General features: G+C 49.6%; 1 protein-coding gene across 2 annotated transcripts in view; it reads right to left on the bottom strand.

Annotated features, from left to right (window-relative positions):
- Window positions 1-21,780, bottom strand: part of Ntn1 (netrin 1) — a 192,311-nt gene that overhangs the window by 55,810 nt on the left and 114,721 nt on the right. For both annotated transcript variants that reach the window (NM_053731.3, XM_087569327.1), the window contains 1 exon segment: window positions 10,902-11,090. In NM_053731.3, the coding sequence (NP_446183.2) occupies window positions 10,902-11,090 (189 nt within the window).

Raw genomic sequence — 21,780 nt, forward strand, 5'->3', positions numbered from 1 at the left:
TTGTGCTGGGTCAGCAGACAGGGACAGACAGATAGATGACAGAGGACCCAGGCCTCGCCTGTCCCTGCCAGAGACTCTGAATTAGTACCCCTTCTCCCTGGACTACAGGTGGCTTCTCTGTAAGGGCAGCAGTCTACACCTCTCTAAGGATTTTGTCTCCATGGATCTAGAGTGTAGACCTTAACCTCATGACTGCTGTTTATCACAGTGTCCTATGCGGGGGCGGGGAGCTGGGATTGTGTTGCAGGGTGTCCTATCCAAGCACCCACTAGTACTGTGCCTGGATCTTACCAATGGAGGGGACTTCCAAGAACTCTGGTATAGTGGGATGAGAAGTGCCTGGTACTGACCAATGGCTTCCCACACCCAAGCATGACCCTCACCTTCTACTGGGTGTGCATAAGCAGAGACCAGGCCCCTCCAGCAGCTCACGGAGCCAGCTGGGAGTCTTCTGGGGCTCCTATGGAGAAATCTGTCTACTTTTCCTGGGTACCCTGGCCCCAGGGAATGAGATCAAGTGGAGCCTCAAGAGGCATCGATCTACACACAGGCTTGTGGGAAAGAGAGGGGCCGGCTGAGCACTGGTCCCTTTGTAATTGGGAAACAGAACAAGCACAGCCTCTGTCCCCAATCCAGACATGCCCAGGCTGTCCCCTATGCCCCCAGGAGCAGAGAAAACTTACTACTTTGGCCTCATGTTAAGGATTGACTCACATGCCAAGCCCCTGGGATGCATACCCTGAAGTCCTAACCCCAAGTGCCCATGCATCAGACAAATATGAATCCTTTAAAGAGGTAATTATGGCAAAAATAGGTCACTGGAGTAGGTTCTAATCAATGACAGGTGTCCTCGCACAAGATGAGGTATGAGGCGGCCATAGAGGAAAAGTCTGTGTGAACGCACAGGATGAGGGTGACCATCTGTAAGCCCAGGAGAAAGGCCTGAAGCAGATCTCTCCCTCCCTCCTGGCCCTCAAAGGGAATCTGCCCAGCTGGCACCTTGACCTTGGATTTCCAGCCTCGAGAGCTGGGAGAGATTAACTATCTGTTGTCTAAGTCGGCAGGTGCACGGCACTTTGTTCTGGTGTTTCAAGGTGACTAGCACACCTGTGCTACACCCCATACGAGCTCTCTCTCACCCAAGCCACTTTAAAGAAGTGCCTTTCATCAGCCCACAGAGCTTCTTGTAGCCCAGCTCCCCTGGTGAAGTCACTAACCACCTTTGCTATGGGGAGAAACCTTCTCTGTGGCAGGTCATGTCTCTGGGCGATCTGAGACTGTAGCAAACTGACTGGGTACTTACTAGGGCTTCCATAATCCCTAGGGTCCCTGCCAGTTCCAATTTCCTACAAACCTAGGGATATTAGCAGCCATTTCTAAAGAAGTGGCCAGTAAAGGCCTGAGTAGAGGGCAGTTGGAGTGTCAAGGCCCATCAGAGGCCAGGCGAGGCCAGGAAGTAAAACCTTCAAGCAAGAGATTTTAATGGACCCAGTCGCAGAACCTTGACCCACACAGTATATGTGTGTGTGTGTGTGTGTGTGTGTGTGTGTGTGTGTGTGTGTTGTATTTGTGGTGGAGTATTCTCTACTCTTGTCCTAGAAATAGAAGGTGCTAGAAAGCCAAGGGCTAGTAGAACCTTTCACCAATTCAGGAGCCTGGTAGAACCTTTTTTCCACCTCTCAAGCCTCCCAGAGCATAAAGCCATATGCTAGGCAGAGAAGCTATTTTATCTGGAACATCAGGACCCTGGCCCATCAGAGAACATGAGGAATCTCCAAGATTCCCCAAGGAATTGTTTGATGGCAGAGTCAATCAGGAGACCACAGGGCTTCCAAGACCTGCAAGGCTCATACACAAGGCTCATTCACTAGGGGTTGCACTGTTAGCTTTTTATCAGCCTTGGTACAAGAGTGGACCATATAGGAAGAGAGACCTGAGAAATTGCCTCCATCAGATTAGCCTGCAGGCAAACCCTAGGACATTTTCATTACTTATGGGGGAGGGGAGTCCAATCTGAGTGGTGCCACAGGTGTTCCTGTGTTGTATAAAAAAAAGCAAGCTGAGCAAGCCATGGAGAGCAAGCTAGTAGACAACACTACTCCATGGTCTCTACTTCAGTCCCTGCTCCAGGTTCCTGTTCTACTGGCGTTTCTGCTCTGCCTTCTCTTCACAAGGACTGTAAGCTGTAGAATGAAAGACTCTTGCCCAAGTTGCTTTGGTTCATAGCGTTCATCCCAGCATTAAAACCTCACTAGGACAGGGGTATATCATTCTAGAGCAAGACTGGGCTGTATACCTGGATGTGTTCCCAAAGGACAGAGAGGTAGGGAGGGTTCTGTGGACTTGTGGATCAACTGACCTCTTGCTGTTTCAAGATCAGGAAAGGAAGGAGAAGGGTCCATGGAGACAGATAGGGTCTCTTCCTCTGCCCTCAGCCCCCATCCGGCCAGCTTCACCTTTTGCAAAATGTCTTATCCCAAAATTATACAGTATTTACAATGCAAATGGGATTGCTGGGTACGTCGTCCGTTGAGCCTAACCTCTTGCATGTCGCCAACTGAGTTTGAGGTTTGTCTGTGGCAGCATGAGAATCAATTCGTTTCTCTGCTGTAACACTGAACAGTCTTCTTCAGTGGGGATGTACCTACTTTATCCGTATATCCCCTGACACACCCTGAGGCTGTCTCTAGTTAGGAGCAACTGACATAAGACCGTTATAAATGTCTGCACAGGTTGTTTTGTTTGGCTGGTTTTTGTAGGACCCACATTTTCATTTCTCCTGGAGGAATGCCTGTGAGCAGGATCCTGGTCTGGGTCTCACTGTTCAGGGAAGCACTGGGCAGCTCCACCATGTGGGATTCCCACCAGCAGTGTGTGGTGGCTCTGCTAGGTCCTTGTCCTCGACAGGCATTTTGAATTCTTAAGTGGCTTATATTTCTTATTATCAATGAGAGGAATCTGAGTGTGGTTTCAATTTGCATTTCCCCAGCGACAGCTAATGTTTCACGGATTTATTTGCCACCGGTCCATCCTCGAGGAAGTGTCTGTTCAAATATCCTACCCACTTTGAATTGGGTCATTCGCCTTCTGGTTGTTGGGCTTCGAGAGCTCTTCCCACCACGATGCTCACCCTTGACCAGATAGGGAACCTATGAATACTGTTTCTCCATTGTGGCTCTCCTTGCAGAAGGAGCTTCTGTAACTGCAAACCCCTTGTCACTCTCATCCTTGGTTTTGCGTTAGCCTTCTGTGCTTTGGGGATAGGACCTACCAGATGCCAGTAAGAAGGCCCTGACCCACATTCTCTCCCTTCCTCCTGACCAAGGGCTCAGCAAGAGCTCGGCTGCTTCTTGACTTTAGGGCTGCCTGCACTGTTGTTCTCTCCTTAGGCTTTCTCCTCACACCCCAGTCTCCTCTAAACGTCCCACCCCAGGGTCTCATAGAAAGCTTCCCCTCACTGACCCTCTCTTCCAACTGTTTACTTCTTCCACATAACTCAGCTTATCTTATAATTAGCTTCTTTTTCTCGTTTCATCCGTTCTCTGCATCAGGAAGAAAGAATGAGGCAGGGGATGGGAATGCCAATCCACTCGCATCCTGGGTCTCAGCAAGCTCAAAGGCCACATACTCCATGCTAATGGGGTGTGGGGAGACCGTGGTGGATGCCCACAGATAATCCCCAGTCTTCACTTCAGCTGTCTGTGCCAACCTCCTTCAAGCCAAGCGTTCCTCTCCTCGAAACAGTTGCTCACAAAGGCACTGAGGGATAAATGGTTTAGGGTAGAGGGCCTTGCTTTTTCTCTGACACTCTCAGATCAAGGTGCAGACGGCAGGAAGCACACGAGGCAGGGGCAGGGGGAGGGGACGCCCACAATTCTAAACTGGATTATGCAACCCGCTGTGATCTACTGAACAGTAGTCTTCCTGCACCTGTTCTGCAGAGGAGGAGAAACACACGGGTCCTTAGCATATTCCCAGAGTGCCACTGTTGCCTCAAGGGCACACATAGGCTTAGATTGGGAGGACAGCAGATGGGAAGGAAGGTCCAGCCCAGGCACTCGACCTAGGACAGCTACAAGAAGTATAGTGAGGAGCAGCCTAGGCTTTGGGTGAACTGCATGCTGGAGTGTGGCCAGGTGGGCAGCCCTCAGATGCAGCCTAGTCTTCCAAGTGGTGCTTTCAGAACTGTGTCTGGCCGTATACAGCTGTCCCCACCTTTGCGCTGAGCCTCCACAAGCAGCTGCTGGGCACCTCCTTCCTCTGGGCTCGTTTGTCATTTGCGCTTCCAAAGCATGCAAATCCTTTATGGACAGTGTGCAACCCCAGTGCCAGGGCACATCCCTAGGATCCTGTCCAATCCTGTGGGAATCAGCCAGAGAGTCTATACAAGGGTTGAGGCCTTTGGCTGAGAGGCTAGTTACCAAATGCTACATTCCACATCAAGAGCTGGGCAAGCCTAAATGGATAGGACATGCCCGTCAAATTATCACCTAAATAATTATATTTGTACCCGTAGATTAGTGAGCTTTGGTCAGAGAGGATCTTTTTGCAGCTGGTACCGAGGACTGCAGAGACACCTATCTGGCCTTAGTGCTGAGAATAAGAACTGTTAAATTCTCAGCCGTGGGTGGGACTTCTCTATCACCCTCTCCGTGGCTCAGGGATCTCCATCAAAGATGCAGCAGAGAGAACATTAAGAGCTGAAGGAGGGAGGGAAGTAGGACAGAATGCTGTCTTTAGAGTGTGCCACTGAGACTGCACCTTTGATTCCACAATGGTTGGGATTTATGGCTCAAAACCCAAGATTGGGCCTGTCAACATCCCATCACCGGGAGAAGTCAGGATGTTCCTGAACCACCCCACTTCTCCCCCCACCCAAGACATACAGGCAACTTCAGTAACTAAGGGGAGGGGCTCACAAGGCTCCACCCTTCCCTGAGTTATACATAATTAATGGTTGTCAGGGAAGGGAGAGAAATTTTCTTCAGCAGTACAGCCATTGGTAAGGACCCTAGGCTCCTGTAAATACCCCTCATACTGAACCCTATAAGCAGCCCTAATGAAACTCATTGGGTCATGAAAATCAATAAATAAGGACAGAAAACAAATAGCAAAAGAGCTGCTTTGGGTGCTTACTGACGACTGTGAGGGTTCTTGTGTCTTGTGTCTGTTCACAGTGGTGAACATGTACAGAATGTATGCTATGTGCCTCATGTAATCCGCATGGTGACTCTAAGAGACAAGAGGGATCCTTCTGCCCAGCTCCAGACAGGAAGCTGGGTCCTAGAGATGGGTCCTGGTACTATGGTTGCACACTGTCCATAATGGATTTGCAAGCACAAAGGCTGAAACTGTGAAACATGCTTCACCCAGAAGTGAAACCTGAGTCCTGACTGGAGCCTGGACACCAGGTGCACCTGATGTTCTGTAGCAGAAACCCCAAGGAAAGACTGTTTCCCAAGTCAAATACCCTCAACACTCTGACTGCCATGCCCAGAAGCACCAAGAACTTAGGGAACTCAAAGATCAGGGTCTTTTCTAGTCAAGCACTGAGAACCCCTGGAATGTCCATGTAGAGAGAGTCTAGGAATGAGAAAAGGCAGGATAGGGACACTCACACCCAGAGTGGTAGAGCTAACTAGCAAAGACTTTTAGGGAGTGCACACCAGCGCTAGGCTGAGGGATACCGTTTCCCCATGGTACACTGCACGGGGTGAGTATGAGTCACAGGATCAAGGACACTTGTCATTTGTCCAGACGTCTGAACAAAGTTACCCTGCCTTATTTCCTGGCCCTTCCTAATCACAAACACGCTGCTCTAAAGAATGACCTCTGTCGAATCAAGGAGAGGTTAAGATTTTTGGCTCCTGAAGAGTAGCAGGTAGAGTGTGGAATATCAAAGTTGAATGGGACTCAGTGGCCAGAAACCTGAAAAGGACTCCACAGGTAAGATGGCTGAGATGTGCAGACTGTTTACATGAGCCACACCCAGAGCTGGAGCCTTGACTCTCATGTCTCCACGAGAGCATAGCAAAGCTAGGGCAACAGGGTCGTGCTGAGGTAAGCTCTTCCCACCTGCAGGATCAGAGCTGCCTCTTTCTCTCCTTGCAAACTGGAGGCTACTTGGTGTTCAGGGACCTTTGTGCCTTAGGGAGAGCTGCAGGGAATAGCCATTGACTATCTTCTTGCCTCAGGTAAAAATTCTTCTCCCTGAACCCCCCAAATTATGGCAGGAAGTGGACCTGTCACAAGGGACCCAGAAAGTGGGAGAAGGGACACTGCCATCGAGTTGGGAAGAGGGGTGTGGGAGGGTCTTCGCTCTGCTGAGACTCAGAGGGCCAGGTCTAAACACACATGCACACAAATGACATACATGTCTCACCCGGCAAGATTTAAAATGAAAAGAACTTTAAGTGCCCCTCCAAGTGTTCATCAAAAGAATCTTAAAACATCTGAATCCATCAATTAGTAATCTCTCCCCTCAAAGGAATGAACTGTAGGGCCTAGACCTCCCTTGAGGACTTCCTGAATCCACCGCAAAAGCAATCTGCCACCTTTATCTCATATACGCCAACCCCTGCCCTGGCAGTTCTCAGCCTTGGAGAGCTTTTCCAAGGCCAGTTTGTCTCCATCTCACACAGACACATTAATGAAACCAGAATCCCCGGGGTGGGGCCCAAGTGGCATTTTACAACATCCCAGGTAATTCTCACACGTCCCCCCCAAGAGTGATGAGTTGGGAAAAACATGCCCATGATGACAGGAAGGGGGGAAAAATCCAAAAGATAAATAACTGACAGGAGAGGGGGAGGAGAATTCCATACAGTGGCCCCAAGAAGCCAGAGGAGGCTGGACTGGGGTTCTCCATTCTCCCCCTCCCCCCAACCCTTGGCAGAGCTGCAGGAATAAAGATCCGTGGGAGCTTTGCTTCAAGACTGAACTGCAGGGTTGGTGGGCGCTGTCTTGTGCTTCCGTCCCACTAATGATTGCATCTTCCTGAGGCTCCCCAACTGCCTTAGCAGCCTTCTTTCAGCCACATTCAGCGAAGAAGAGAAGGGGGCAGGGCAGTGAGCAGGAAGAGCAGGCTGCTGCTCAGTGAGATGGAACGAGGGCCCTTTGTGGTGGGGAAGCTGGATGTGGTGGTTAATTTCTTAATTCTCATCACAATTCGGTTCACGGGAGCCTCCTGGAATGTCTTTATCCATCACAGATGGTTTGGGAAAATGATAAATTAATATTGTTATCAATGGAGGCACGGCTGAGATGGTTAAATAGCCACGTCTTCTTTGCAGGCTCTAAAAAAAAGAAAGTGCCTGCTAAGTCCATAAAGAAGTCAGATGGTAAACAAAAACTCCTATCTTCTGACAGATTCCAGGACGAGTATCATTCACAAACCATTTTGCGGAGAAAGGGGGGAAATTCATCTCATCTGACTTTGTATAGGACAACAGACCACACCATAATGAGGCTGGCCCAGCGCTGTGAAATCGTGCTGAATAGCTGAGAGTGCAGCGGCCTGATCCCTGGGCATGTTTATTACAGCCCTTTGTATGCACCAACCCTGCCAGGCCCGGTTTGCTCCTCAGCTAGGGGAGGGGAGAAAGACCCCAACAAATTTGTTGCTATGAAACTTCCCAAATGGGGAGACTGCACAGTAATGTTTGGAATCAAATGCCCTTGCTCCAAGCTCTTCTTGTCTGGGTCCACCCCTGCCCGACACTGAACAAGGTCTTGAGCCAGCCAATCGCCAGCAGTGTATGGGTGGCCTCGGGCCCCCTGCCCGGGCCCCTCCTCGGCTCTGAGAAGTCAAGGGGTAAAGAGGGCCCCACGGCCATTCCCAAGCCAACTTGGGAGTTGAGCGCCAGTTGTCCTAATTCCTCTGTGAAATTAGGGTAAAGCAAAGAAGTGAAGCTCTTCCTGTGAGGGCCTAGTATGGGGCTCCTCCAGGGTACATCAGAGGCTGGGGAAAGAGATCCTGACTCTTCGAAGAACAAGCTGTCAGAAGAGTACAAAACAGCTTGCATGCAAGGAACCATTGCTTAAACCATGTGGCCCTGGAGGACAGGTGGTGGAAGAGGGGTAGGTGTTTTCACCAAGAGATACAAAGACACACCTCTCTCTCCCGACACAGCCTGTGAACTGCTCCTAAAGGTACTTCCTGCCAGGATCACCAGGGTAATTTTTGGCAAGAGGATAATTCAGAGTTCTCACATCTCCTAAGGGGAAGACACTTGGGGAGGAAAGGGCACGAGGTAGAGACCTAGACCTCTCTAGGGATTCCTTCTCCACCAATCAGATGGCTACTTCTGTCACATTTTTTACCCCTTAATCAGAGGAGAGCCTTCTCTCACCAATCTTGAGGCAAGGCCTTTATTCACACCATACCCCTCCTCACCAATCAAGGTGTAGGATCTCGCCCTCTCTCCTCATCAAGGGGTGGGACTCCTAAATCACTGCCGTTCTTCCCCACACTCTTTCCATTCTCTCCCTGACCAGAATCCATCCCGGTTTTCCCTCTCCAAGTTATTCTTGGGTTCCCACCAAGGCTGGGGACAGCTGATATCCAGGACTGCAACTGAAGACAGCCACCAGGGCTGGCTCCAGCTTTTGAAGGCACAGAACCCCTCTTCCTGCTCTGTACCTGCCCACCCATAGCCCCAGCTGGCAAAGGAAGCTGAGCACCTCTACCCCGGAGGCGAAAAACCAACCAGGGTAGGAAGTAGACAGCATCCTTCCTCAGGGAGACCCTGGACCTTCCTGCTCCCAGGTACAGGACTGCCCACTGAAGTGGCTAACACAGGTTAAATCTCTTGGCCAAATGGCCAATAAATATGGGTTGGTCAACTGTTTATGAGATCCTAGCTTTCATTTCTTCTGTAAAAAGAGGCAGCAGCCACTTTGGATAAAGGCAAAGGAGTTGGACAGCTTTCATCTCTGTTCTCTGAAGACCCCACAACCTCTCCCTAGCCTTGCCCTGCTCTTGCTTCCAGACAATGGAGAATATCCTTGGACTTCATTGCCTGGGCCTCCTGCCCATCCTCAGGGTCTCCTGGAGCAGTCTTTCCTGAATCTGCTTTTCTCTCTGATTTGGAAATAGCCCCACCACCTCCTTTATGTTCAAATTCCCTTGGCAACCAGCAAAGGTAGCCAATGGCCAAAGATATGGAAGGAGGAGGGGCTCTACATCCCGAGAGATACTTGGCTCATCTGCACATGAGGAATCCAAGAGTTTCTCTCAGAGAGGAGTCTGAAGAGCCAGTGGGGTTTTGGTTGCTGTTGTTTGGTTATTAAGGAAGCATCTGTACGAGCAGAAGTGGCTCCCTGCTCAGAAAGGCACAGGCTTAACTGAAGCTCATTGTCATCTTTGCATAGGGAGCCCTGTATTTTCATCTTGCACCAGATCCCTCAAGTCACATACAGTCACCTACAGTCACCTACAGTCACCTACAGTCACATACAGTCACCTACAGTCACATACAGTCACCTACAGTCACCTACAGTCACATACAGTCACCTACAGTCACCTATAGTCACATACAGTCACCTACAGTCACATACAGTCACATACAGTCACCTACAGTCACATACAGTCACATACAGTCACCTACAGTCACCTACAGTCACATACAGTCACATACAGTCACCTACAGTCACCTACAGTCACCTACAGTCACCTACAGTCACCTACAGTCACCTACAGTCACATACAGTCACATACAGTCACATACAGTCACATACAGTCACCTACAGTCACCTACAGTCACATACAGTCACCTACAGTCACATACAGTCACATACAGTCACCTACAGTCACCTACAGTCACATACAGTCACCTATAGTCACATACAGTCACCTACAGTCACATACAGTCACATACAGTCACCTACAGTCACCTACAGTCACATACAGTCAGTGGGCACATAGACACCCAACCTGTGGTGTATCTGTGGTTAGAAAAACACCTCTGCTTCATTCAGAGGCTAAGCAGCATCCAGAAAGGTCATCCATTACAGTTCCTCACCCAAGCTATCTGACAGGATTTTGCACCTTCCTGAGTCAAGGTTCCCCATTGTCTTCCAGGAGCCCTCTAATGTAAACATTTCATGTGCAGGCATACTCTGGCCCTAGACCCCAACAAAGGAGCAAGAAACTCTTAGTCCCAGCAATCCCCAAAGGCTAATGTGGATAATGGGGGGTGGGAGGCGCTACGTTTCACTCCCGGAGTCTCTGGCCATTGCTTGCTTCATTTTGTCGGTGACAGGAGAAAACAAACACCAGAAAGCTCAAACGTTAGTGCTTGCTCCGGTGAACAAAACTAGTCTCCCATCCTCTTCCCTCCAAGCCCCCCTCGGTCCTGAAAAGTAAAGCTATTTGCAGATGGATTAAATGTTCCTTCTAAAACCCTGATCCTGAAACTGCCAACCTCCCTGTGACTGTGTGTGTCTCTGTGTGTGTGATGGGGGTGGGACAGGAGGCAGTTCGAGCACATCCAAAGAAGCATGTCTGCGAGGGGCTAGAAAAAGAGGGTCCTTTGTCCCCGCAGTAAGCCTGGTGAACATGACTCTCTTTCCTCTGGTATGCAGCGCACCTGTGCTGCAGAGACGCTGAGGAAGAGGGAGGCAAAGGGGGAGGTGGCGGGAGCCTGGCCCTGGACTCTCATAAGGGCTCACACCTACTGCTTTCTTCTTTGAGCCGCGTCTCCATCGGCCCTTTGTTTTGCCTTTCACCTCCAAATACCAGGGAGGCCTTGAGAGAAGAGAGATGGGGGTGGGCTATGGGTGCACACCTCGGGCTACTCCCCTTTGTGGGGGAACAAGAAGAAAGAAAAGAAAGGGAGGGGGGAGAGAGGGATCCTCGTGTCCCTGAAAACCCCTGCTCTCTGACCCCCAGGATGACCTACCTTTGCAAGCCTTCCGGTGGGTGATAGGCTTGCCCATGTCTCGGTAGAAGCCCTCCTTGCAGTAGTGGCAGTGGCGGCCGGCAGTGTTGTGGCGGCAGTTGAGACAGACACCCCCGCTCTTGCGCCCTGATAGCTTGTAAAGCTCCATGTTGAATCTGCAGCGCCGAGCATGAAGGTTGCAGTTGCAGGCTGCGGGGGGGAACAGAGCAGAGCGGAAACCATCAGCACAAGGGCATGGTGGGATGGTAGACACCCTGCAGAGAGGCCCATCCCAGGTCCCCCTCCATCTCCAGGCAGGGGAGTCTTGCTCTGGGAGCCTTTCCTTGCTTTTTAGAGCACACTTATAAATGCTAGGTTGACCATGGCTAAGGCCTCCCACACCACCGCCTTGGACTTGCAGCCTCCTGAGCTAGGAGAAATAAATGTGTTTAAGTCTCTCAGCAGAAACGGGCCATACCCAGCTGCCCAGGCTTCTGTGTGCACCATCCACCTGCACCTTCCTTTCTTCTACTCCTCTTCCCGCCACCAGGGACTCTGGAGCCAACTGCCCCCTCTCCTTCCCACCACTCAGCACCACACAGGACCCTTAGCTTTCTTCTCTGTGGCTCTCCTCCTTGTCAGTTGCTCTCCCTCTCACTTCCCTGATCTATGCTCAGAGGTCAGTTCTTACCCCACCTTCCCTGATGCCCTGGGGATCTAACTCCTGCATCTCACATCACCTCTCTGCTCATGACCCACAAACCCTCACTTCCAGCTTCGAGTCTGAGGTCTCTACTTGGACCCAGAGGCACATTGCCCTTTCCTCTCCTCCATTCTGCCTCTGTCTGCCTGATTCTGTAGGATTCGGACAACTGTGTGGATCCAAAATATCTGGGGGAAATATTGTACCTACACTAGAATGCATTGTTTTTCTTGTCATTAGTCCCTAAAAGTTATAGTGCATTCATTTACATACATTTGTATTGTAAGAGGCAGTGTAAACCATTTAGAAATGAGGTTTGTGTTGGTTGGTTTTTCAAGACGGTTTCTCTGTATGGCCCTGGCTGTCCTGGAACTGGCCTCGAGATTAGAGATCCACCTGCTTCTGCCTCCCAAGGGCTGAGATTAAAGGTGTGTGCCACCACTGCTCAGCTAGGGATTTGTCTTAATAAGGGTTTTTATGTAGACATAGGAAGATGTGTGTAGGCTCTGTGCAATCATGATGCCACTTTACAGAAGGGATGGAATGTTTGCATCTTCGGTAGTCCCGGAGTCACTTCATAGAGACAGCTGTGACCAGAGTCTAAGCACCAGCCTGAGGGTGTTCACAAGGATAAAGTCAAAGTCACTCAGCACATCCCTGGGGGCTGTTAACAAGCCAGACCTACTCACTCCCCAGCCTCAGCTCTACTCCCCAGCCTCCCAACCCCTCTGCTTCATTTACTCTGAACTCTGGTCAATTTCTAAAGCATGCCGAGTGTAGGAGTGCCCCTCCCATTCTAAGGCTAGCTTGTCTCCGTTTCCTGCAGGTAACACCTTAGTCTGGCCGCAGCCATCTTACCATCTGGGCGTGATTTCAATGTCATTTCCAAGCCCACATCTAGCCCTTACTTGAATGAGGCCCCCAGCACATCCTCCAAAGGGCTACTCATGTTCACTGTCCTCTCTTTAGGCTGCATGTTCTCTACACATTTTATGGAACTTCTAGAGACATGGCGTCTAATGCCGTACACTTAAAAACCAAAGGAGAAAAGGGGGAAGTGCACTCCTGTTTCCACCAACCATTGGGAACATAGTGGCTTCCTGTGGGGCCCAGCTATGGGACTATTGAGTGTGCTTTATAAATATAGATCATACCCATTTGCCTCAAGCTTTGTAGCCTTTTTCTCAGAACAATCATTTTTTAGTGTCAATATGATCTTTAAAGAACGTCTGGTGCTTGGACATTGTTAGCCTGAGACAGGCACACTGAGCAAGCAGGATCTTGCAAGGCTGGTCCACTAGGTTGTTCCCTGCTGGCCATGTTATAAACCCTGAACCAGCTTTGAGCATGCGCATCAGGGCCCTGCTCTGACTAATGATGGGTAAGTACATTCCCCATGGCTGAATTCAGTTAAGTTTTGGATCTCCAGATTTTTAACTTTGGATCAGAAAACATCAAGTTACCCTCAAGGAAGGCCAAACTGGCTTTGCCTCCTACTAGCAGGAAGTGATAGCTCTCATTTCACCACACCCCTGAAAAGAATAACAACGAACATTTGGTATCAACATTTAAAAACAAAAACGTTTACAACTTGTCACAGGGAAAGGCTGGAGGACACCCGTCTTTGTCTGTGACTACAGAAGAGGGGGTCCGTCTTCCTGTGTCTACACCTCCATCTCCACGCATGCCTTGCATGTTCAGGCCAGGGCCCAAATTCTCTCTCTCCGTGATTGGCATTTGTCTTTTCTACTATATAAGCTGTAAATGCTTTTTACTGGTTTCTGATTGGGATGCTATTTTTACTTGTGAAATTCTGGATTTTTGCTCTCTGGTGTTACAAGCTTCTTTAAATGTTCTTCCAGGAATCAGTCCCCAAACCATGTGCCCATTAGTCACTCAACTGACAAGCAGAGGTGGAGTTAAGACAGTGCCTGTCCTGCAGTCCAGAAGCAGCTAGAAGCCAGTTTGGACTGGACAACAGCTCTGATTCCCAAGAACCTTGGAAATGTCCCTGAGCAGGTGTCCCCAGGTGACTGAATTCAACCAGACACACAGAAGCTGCCTCTCTGCCCCACCCTCTACATGGAGGGCTGCCACATTTACACTGTCTCTTTGGACTCACTCAGAAAGACAAGGAATAGGACTTACTCGGAGAGGCTCAGTGACCAGCCAGCCAGCCCAGCACCAGAGTCAGTGAGGACAGTCATGGCCAGCAGCAGGCAGGTCGCCCTGCTGCTAGACTGCCCCCAGAGATGACCAGCATCACCACACAGAACAGTTGAACCTGAACTACAGGCCAGAACTTGGATCTTTCCTGCAAGAACAGAAACCCCAAGACCTGGTGCACCTGCCCAGGACCGGGAATCTACAAGGATCGCTAGGGTGTCGCTGCTCTCCTCGGCCAACAGGATGGCCTCACAGAAGCACCTTTAGATCCTTCATGGAGGTGGACACACACTCACGTCCCCTTCTGTAAAGGGGGCTCTAGCTGCCCAGCATCCTTGGGAAAGCTCAGGACAGATCTCCTACTATGCACACCTCACACCAACAAAAGGTTCTTTCCAAACAACTGGTCATACAAAAGAAAACTCCGAGGCCAACATCAAAAAGCACCCCCGCCCCTCCTTGGGGCTGTCAAGGAGCATCAAGTGATAATTACCCACGCTCAGACTTCTGCAAAGTATTTATAGCTTGTTTTCTTTTCTCTTTGTTTTATTTTCTCTGCACAGAGGGAAAAATGCATTGGGCAAAGTGGCTCACATCTGGATCTCTCAGGTCCACAAAGAGGTGTCACCCAACTCCCACCACCCGTGGGCCCTGCCTCCGAGAGACACCCTAATCCCTGGGCCTTCCTGTTTATCTCCTGCTTCTCTCCCAGGCAAAAATATTGGGTATTAGTTTCATTATCAGATTTCAAGGCGGGAAGGAAAGGGCAACTTTGTTAGAACAGAGGTCAACCCAGGAGGGATGGGGGTGGGGAAGCAGAGACCCTCCTGGGGGAATCAGCTTGGCCCAGATCAAGGAGTCCCACACCACTGGTGTGACTTGGTAGTCTATCTAGGGGTCCCCTGGTCTCTCATAAAGACTGTAAACTGTGTGCCCGCTAGCTAGCATGTTGGGATAAGCCAGCCTCATTCCCTATAGCTGTGTCTTAGGCTCAGGAGGAACGGTGGGGCATGGGGAGCAAGGACTCCCCAACTCCACTCCTCAACCAGAAACCTGACAGGAAAGCAAAAAGGGCACCAAGAGCCAATTCCCATTTCCCTGCCCCACCCAAATGTCCTCTGCATTGTTAAATTCCAACTTTAAGCCATTTCATTCATGTCTCCTGTCAATTGGAACTTGCCCAGCCATTTGGCACCTGCAGCCGAGTTATAGACAGCACATGTACACACACACACACACACACACACACACACACACACACACACACACACAACTTCTCTAGCTACATGCTAGTCTATGCTTGAATTGTGTGAGATATACAGAGACATGATGTACTTTTAACTGCCCAAGGGACTCCTCCTTTAACAGAGGAAATGGCCGAACCGAGGAGTAGACCCTTCAGAATTCATGCTGATCAATGGACCAGATGCTCTTAATCAACATTATTGCTTCACTAAAGACGACACGGAGAAGCCCACAGCGAGCCTTGATTACATTTTCGTTGTACAACTGAGAGAAAGCAAACACTCAAGAGTAAGTACATGTATAGAACAAGTGGGCTGAGGGATAATGAATTGATATGGGTGGGAAGATTAATTGATTGGTGATCAGATGGATGGATGGCGTAGATAGGGAGATAGAGGAACAGGTTGATGGATGGACCCATGGGATGAATGACTGAGATGAATTGGTGGATGAAATAGATAGAGGGAAAGGTAGATGTAGGATGGGTTGAGAGATGGGTAAGAGGATTGCTAGGTGAGGTGGCTAAATGGATGGGTACATGCATAGGCAGGCAGATAGGAAGGTCAGAAAGTAGATCGGTTGATAGATCCAAGAGGATCTGCTGCCTGGCCCTCATCCTAAAAGCATAGTCTTGTAGTTCTCCTGTGTTCTTACTCTGAACTAATGTAAATTCATCTTTGTGCTTTGATTAAGCAATTTAATCCCATTTAAATAGACGTCTGTACTTTGAGAAGATGCCACAGCCTCTCTCCAGAGCTCTGAACACAGAGACCTGAATCTCAGCAATTCAATGAGTTTACAAAAACAGATGTATTGATTCTCTGCTGAAAACACCTCAAAAACTAAGCCACACGCCTACCAAGTCTATCCCAGTCTAGAAAGCACCCAGTAGCACTTAATCCTGACCCTGCCACTCCAAAATTCCCAGGGCTCCAGCCCGTTCATGAAAACAGGAAGGCCATCTGGTCGTGGTCCTGTCATAAGCCCTGGTCTTAGTTCCAGATCCCCTCCTGTGTCCTTCAGCTACTATGAGATTGGATGGATGGATGGATGGATGGATGGATGGATGGGTGGATGAGTGGACGGACCAACAGGCAGTTGGCTTCATTTTTTTCCTTCCTCTCTGGAGCAGTTCTTTTGAGTAACTTGCCTGTGTTCTTTATACAATTGCTAAGAGAATTCTAGATTTACATGCCTGCTTTTGGGCTGACAAAATTAACTCACAAAACACCTTCTGCAAGATGGGTATATATTTTGTCTTTCTTTTTATTTTTTCTCGTGTTTTTTTTTCCCTTTTTTTCAGAGCTGGGGACCAAACCCAGGGCCTTGCGCTTGCTAGGCAAGCGTTCTACCACTGAGCTAAATCCCCAACTCTTTTCTCTTGTTTTTAATGACAGGGCTCACTCACTATACAGTTCTGGCTGTTCTACAACTCACTATGAAGATCAGGCTGGCCTTGAACACACAGAAATCCATCATCCTCTGCTTCCTGAGTAGAGAGATTCAGACATGAGCCACCAGGCCCAGCCAGACTGGATGCTCTCTATCAAAGAAGCTGGTCCCTCACCCGAGACTCTCTGTGCTCCCTCTCAGAGACGCACTACAGAAGCACACAGATTCCATGAACATGATCAGCTCTTCTGGATCCTCTCCTTGTTTCTGGAATTATGTGTAAAGAAAAAGAGACCTACTCTGGTTTAATTTCAGGAAGTTCAGAAGCAAGTCAGAGTCCTGCCTCGTGCCGCTTCTATTCCCAGAGCGGAGATAGGTCCTTGAAAGACCTGGGGTCTCCCAGCTATGAGCAGAGCTGCTGGGGCAGACCAAAGACAGATGACCATCTTTCTGGGTCCTTCTGGGACCAGATAGAGAGAACAGGACCTGTAAAGAAAGCCAGAGAGGGGCCAGAATGGCCTACCTTCACCGATACAATTGCATCTGCATACTGGTTCAGCTGGGGATCCATGTAGAAGCTTCTCTTCCTCTGAGACAGAGTATGGTTGTATAGCCCAGGCTGGCCTTGAACTTGTGATCCTCCTGCCACAGCCTCCCAAGTGCTGAGAGTACAGGCATGTACCACTAAGCCAAGTCCCGGATGTATGTCCCCTGCTTCTCTCTCAGATAGTCTAATTTGGCCTAAGCTGGCCTCAAATTCACTATGTAGCCAAAGATATCCTTCAAACTTCTGATCTTGCCTCCCCTTCTAAGATTATGTCTGCCGCCATACACAGTTCAAGAAGCAGTGTCAGGAGACAGGACCCAGAGCTGCATGCATGCTGGACAAGCACCGGCCTTACAGATTGAGCAACAGATCCAGCCCCTCCAGATTTGTGCCTAACAAGCTCCCAGGTGATGTTGTTGCTGCTGGCCTGCAGACTTAGGTTGAATGATGGATCCAAACCTGTAGAGAAAGTGCCTTGCATCAAGATGAGGGTGGCATTTACAGCAAGGAGCCTATAAGGAGCTGGAAAGAGTTCCGGCTTCATTAAAAATAAATAAATAAATAAAAAACCTTCTTAAACAATTGGCACACAGTCATGAAAATATTTGAGAGCTATTTTTAAGAGTTGGAGGCTACTCCTATTTTCTTTTATTTATGACCTTGCTACTCTATTTGGTACACTATTTATTTAGAAATTGTCTGTCTCTTGTTTATTAATTGTAAATATTCCTCCCTCAGTAAGTGTCTTCTGCGCCTAGTTTGTGGCAACTTGTGAAAAGGCCCTGCTGAGCGGCCATGGCAGCACACATCTGGCTCCTGTCTGCACCGGGGAATTCATGCCGAGCTGAGCTCTGAGAGGCCTCTCTTTGGAGCAGAGGCTGAAGCAAGCCGGGCCCAAACAGTTCTGCTACCCTCAGGAGCTTGTATTTGTGTTTAAAGGTAAACTAGATCAGGTTGACCCTGATGGCCAGCCCCTTTATACAGCAGACTGTAGGCGTCTCTATAACTGGGAAGTCAGCTGCAGGCACACTTCGGTGGTCAGTGATTACTTATTGAATGCTACTATAATTCCAGAGCTACACAAGGAACTGGGGTGCAGAAAGGAGCAGGACCTGCCCAGGTGTGGTCAGCTGATGCTGTTGTCTCCATTGGTTCAGCCCAAGGCATACTGCTAAAGCAAGGATTAGATTGTAACCAGAGACAGTGTAGTGGAGACCAGTCAGAGTAAACTCAAGGGCATGGGTAACCACTAAGAGGACAAAGGGGACACAAAACAGGAGGAGTCTGGCCCCAGTCAAAGTTCCTGAGACTCAATCATTGAAGACGCCACTTTCCAACTCCAATGTAATAAAACGACTGGGCAAGCATGGTCCTCATACAGGGCTGGGAGGAAGGGTGTGGCAAATGCCAAGTGCTTGGGTCCTGGGGGCGGGGGACAGTGAATGGTGGGTCACTCTTCAGAGTCTTGGGCAAAGAAAGCTATTTTAGCAACAACAAAGCGAGTCCCCTGCTGCTTTGGGGGGGGTCTTTAGGGAGAGGTTTCCCATCTCTCTGTCCTGGGTCAGTCATCTGGGATCACCTGAGCAAATGATGCGCCTTCTGACTCTTTATCGGGTCAATAGTCCACCCATACATCACAACACCAGGTCATTCAGCTCACAACGCCCCCCCCCCACACACACCACCATAAGATGTGGAGAGCACAGAGCTAAGATATTTTGAAAGAATGGGCACATAGCTTTTATTACAGTCTGTTCAGTTTTACTATTATTACTAATCTCAGGCATAGGAGAGTATTATATACATATTCACAGTGTCTGCTACCATGGTGGTTTAATGTAGCTGCGGACATATTGGAAAGCAACACACACACATACATACAGAGAGAGAGAGAGAGAGAGAGAGAGAGAGAGAGAGAGAGACAGAGACAGACGCACACGCACACACACACACAGAGAGAGAGACAGAGAGAGAGACAGAGAGAGACAGAGAGAGAGACAGAGAGAGACAAAGAGAGACAGAGAGAGACAGAGAGAAACAGAGACAGACACACACGTGCGCACACACAGAGAGAGAGAGAGAGAGAGAGAGAGAGAGAGAGAGAGAGAGAGAGAACACATGAGAACTGTAGTTTCCTCTGAGAGAGGTCGGAGCAGGCTGAAGAACTTTATGAGAAGACTAAAGAGTGGTAAGTGAATAGGGTTCCACTCCTGTCAGCCCGGAAGCCCCTGAAGCTAAATTCTCCCAAAGTAGCTCCTTGCCTCTCAGTGTGTCCTCTTAGAAGACGGGTTTAAAAGTCCTTTATCCTAAGATTCCAATTTGAAAATAAAACCTAACTACCTCTTCCCTACCAAGGCTTTATTCTTATAGCAAGGATGCTGTGGTGATAGGAGAAAGAAGAAGAAAAAAATGTGGAGAGTGCTTTGGAAACCCAGCGTCCCGAGTGAATGGGTCAGGGAGGCCTGCCTGCCAAAGAGGGCTTTAGATGGTTTCTGATAAAGTCTCTGAGATAAGTGGCCAGTGTTTGTTGAGGGCTTAGGGAGCTTTAGCCAAGTCTGATCACAAAGCAGACCTCTGTCAACAGTCCTTCAGGCCACTAATAGGGCTGAACAAACACTACAGTAACAAGTTCTTCACACCTGTGGGGCTTGGGAAAGGTTCGGCCCCTTTGTCCACAGGCAGACAAAGAAGCTTCCAGGAAAGCCTGGGCCCCCACCCAGCAGAGCCTCTGGGCATCTGGAGAAAGGCCTGGGGTCAAGACAGACAGCTTGAAATCTGGCCAGCCCTGTCTCCCTCTTCGAGCAGAAACACCTCCTGCCAGACAGGGAGACCCTCCAGCGAACAGAGTCCCTGTGAATGGGCAGCAAAGGATGATTCTGAGGCCCAGCCGGACCCACAGGCAGTATTAAGGCCCCAGAGTTGGAGCATTCCTGAGAGTACAGCCAAGGCTTGGAGGTTCATTCTCACCCCTGTACACGGCCACTGTCCCCTCCCCTCTGTTGACTGCAGGGCCATCTCCCAAATCTACTTGACCTTGCCGTCATTTTTTCCACTGACTCCTTTTCTCTGTAAACATGTTAGCCTTTTCTTTCCCCTGCCCTTTTTTGGCTGCTCCGCCTCCCCCTAAGGCTTTGAAATGATCCTCTCCTAACAGTCGCAGGCCTTGCCTGTGCAGGACAACTCAAGAGTGCGTACTACACAAACACCCCTCCCAGACCCTCTCTGTGGAGGAAATTCGGAAGTCTGGGTGAGCCCTGAGCAGTCCTCAATTCTTCGTCTCTTCCTCAGATCTATCCTCTCCAGAGCCTGGTCCCAGTCACCTCCTTGACCCAGAGAGGTCATCCCTGGCCTACTATGTTCTATTCCCAACTCTAGACCTTCCCTACCTCTAAGCAATCCTTCACTCCAAATCTCTGAACAGTCCTCTCAACTTGTTGCTGCTCTGTTCTGGAACCTTCCACAGTTGCCCATTTCTGAAGGGGGAAAAAAACTGGTTTAAAAAATGTAGGTCCAAGGGACTGGAGAGGTGGCTCAGCAGCTAAAACCACCCCACAGGCTGTTCTTCCAGAAAACCCAGGTTCAATTCCCAACATCCACGGAACCCAACACCCTCTTCTGGCCTCTGTGGGCAACAGGCATGCACATGGTACACACATACAAACAGACAAATCACCCATATACATTTAAAACCAGAAAGGTCCAGGGGTTGACTTCCAGCAGAAAGACATTACCCCATCCCCACACATGACAGAGCTAAACAGGAAAGAGGATGTTGTTCACCCAGGGCAACCCAGAGCTTGGGACAGGAGTGGCCTTCCAAGTTACCCTCTTATGGAAGAGATGGGAAGAATGTGACAGAGACTTTGCCAAGAACCTGGCAATGGTTAGTGATAGCTAACCTTTCACCTAACTGGTTCAGGGCACTTTCCACATCTCACGCCTGGCAAAGGCTCGCTGATCCGAACTTGATAACCCCACCCCTTGCCTGTTGGACTGTAAGGGCATCTAATATTCAAAGCAAAGGTCTGAGAAAAACTTGCCCCTTCTGCTGGAGGGGAAGGCACTGCTATGAAGTCCTCTGCCTTGTGACTCACATGCTCTGCCAGATGCCTGCTTGCAGCATGGAGGCTTCCTTCCAATGGCTTTCCCCAGAGGTGGTGCACAGGCTCCATGCACTGGACATATGACAGTTGACTTGCCAGGGGAATGGGCCAAGCCTGGCTCCCAGCTCCCTGGAGTCATTTCCCATCTGTAATGTGTCCCATCACTGAGGCTGGCACATGCGGGACTCCAGTAGTGGTGGGGGAGGCTGGCATCAAGGGCTTAATGACTTGCAGCTACTCTATTCTACCCCAGTGGGGAGCAACGTGCAATTGTAGGGACACAGCTCTCCTTTCACTGCAGCTCCCAGGCTGTATCCCGCTCTACTGGACCAGCTAGCTAAGCCAACCCTCTGGTTAACTCTGACCTGGGTCTGAAGCTCCAGAGACAAGTCAGCCTCCGGTGTTACAGGACTCTGTACTGCACATAGCTCTTGGCTTCACTGACATGGGCCCTAATCATGAAGAACACAGGCTGACACCAGGGTTCTGGTGAGCCACTGTAGGCCAACGCTCATTTTCCTAATTCACTTGACAACTCTTCGGTTGCTAAATTTCACAAGTCAAGGCAAAGGATGCCTACTTCAGCATGAACTGCAGGAAGTTTAGTGTCATAATATACCAAGGTTTGCTTGGCAGTCCTCTATTCCCAACAGGTCCCTCCTAAGCTCATACTTTTAAAGCTGATGAGTCCCAGAAGTTAAAGGGGTCCCTCCGAGTGGACAGTCCCACTAGGCTTTGAGGGAA

Source organism: Rattus norvegicus, chromosome 10, assembly GCF_021556685.1.
Source record: "Rattus norvegicus strain SHRSP/BbbUtx chromosome 10, alternate assembly SHRSP_T2T, whole genome shotgun sequence".
Classification (NCBI taxonomy): domain Eukaryota; kingdom Metazoa; phylum Chordata; class Mammalia; order Rodentia; family Muridae; genus Rattus; species Rattus norvegicus.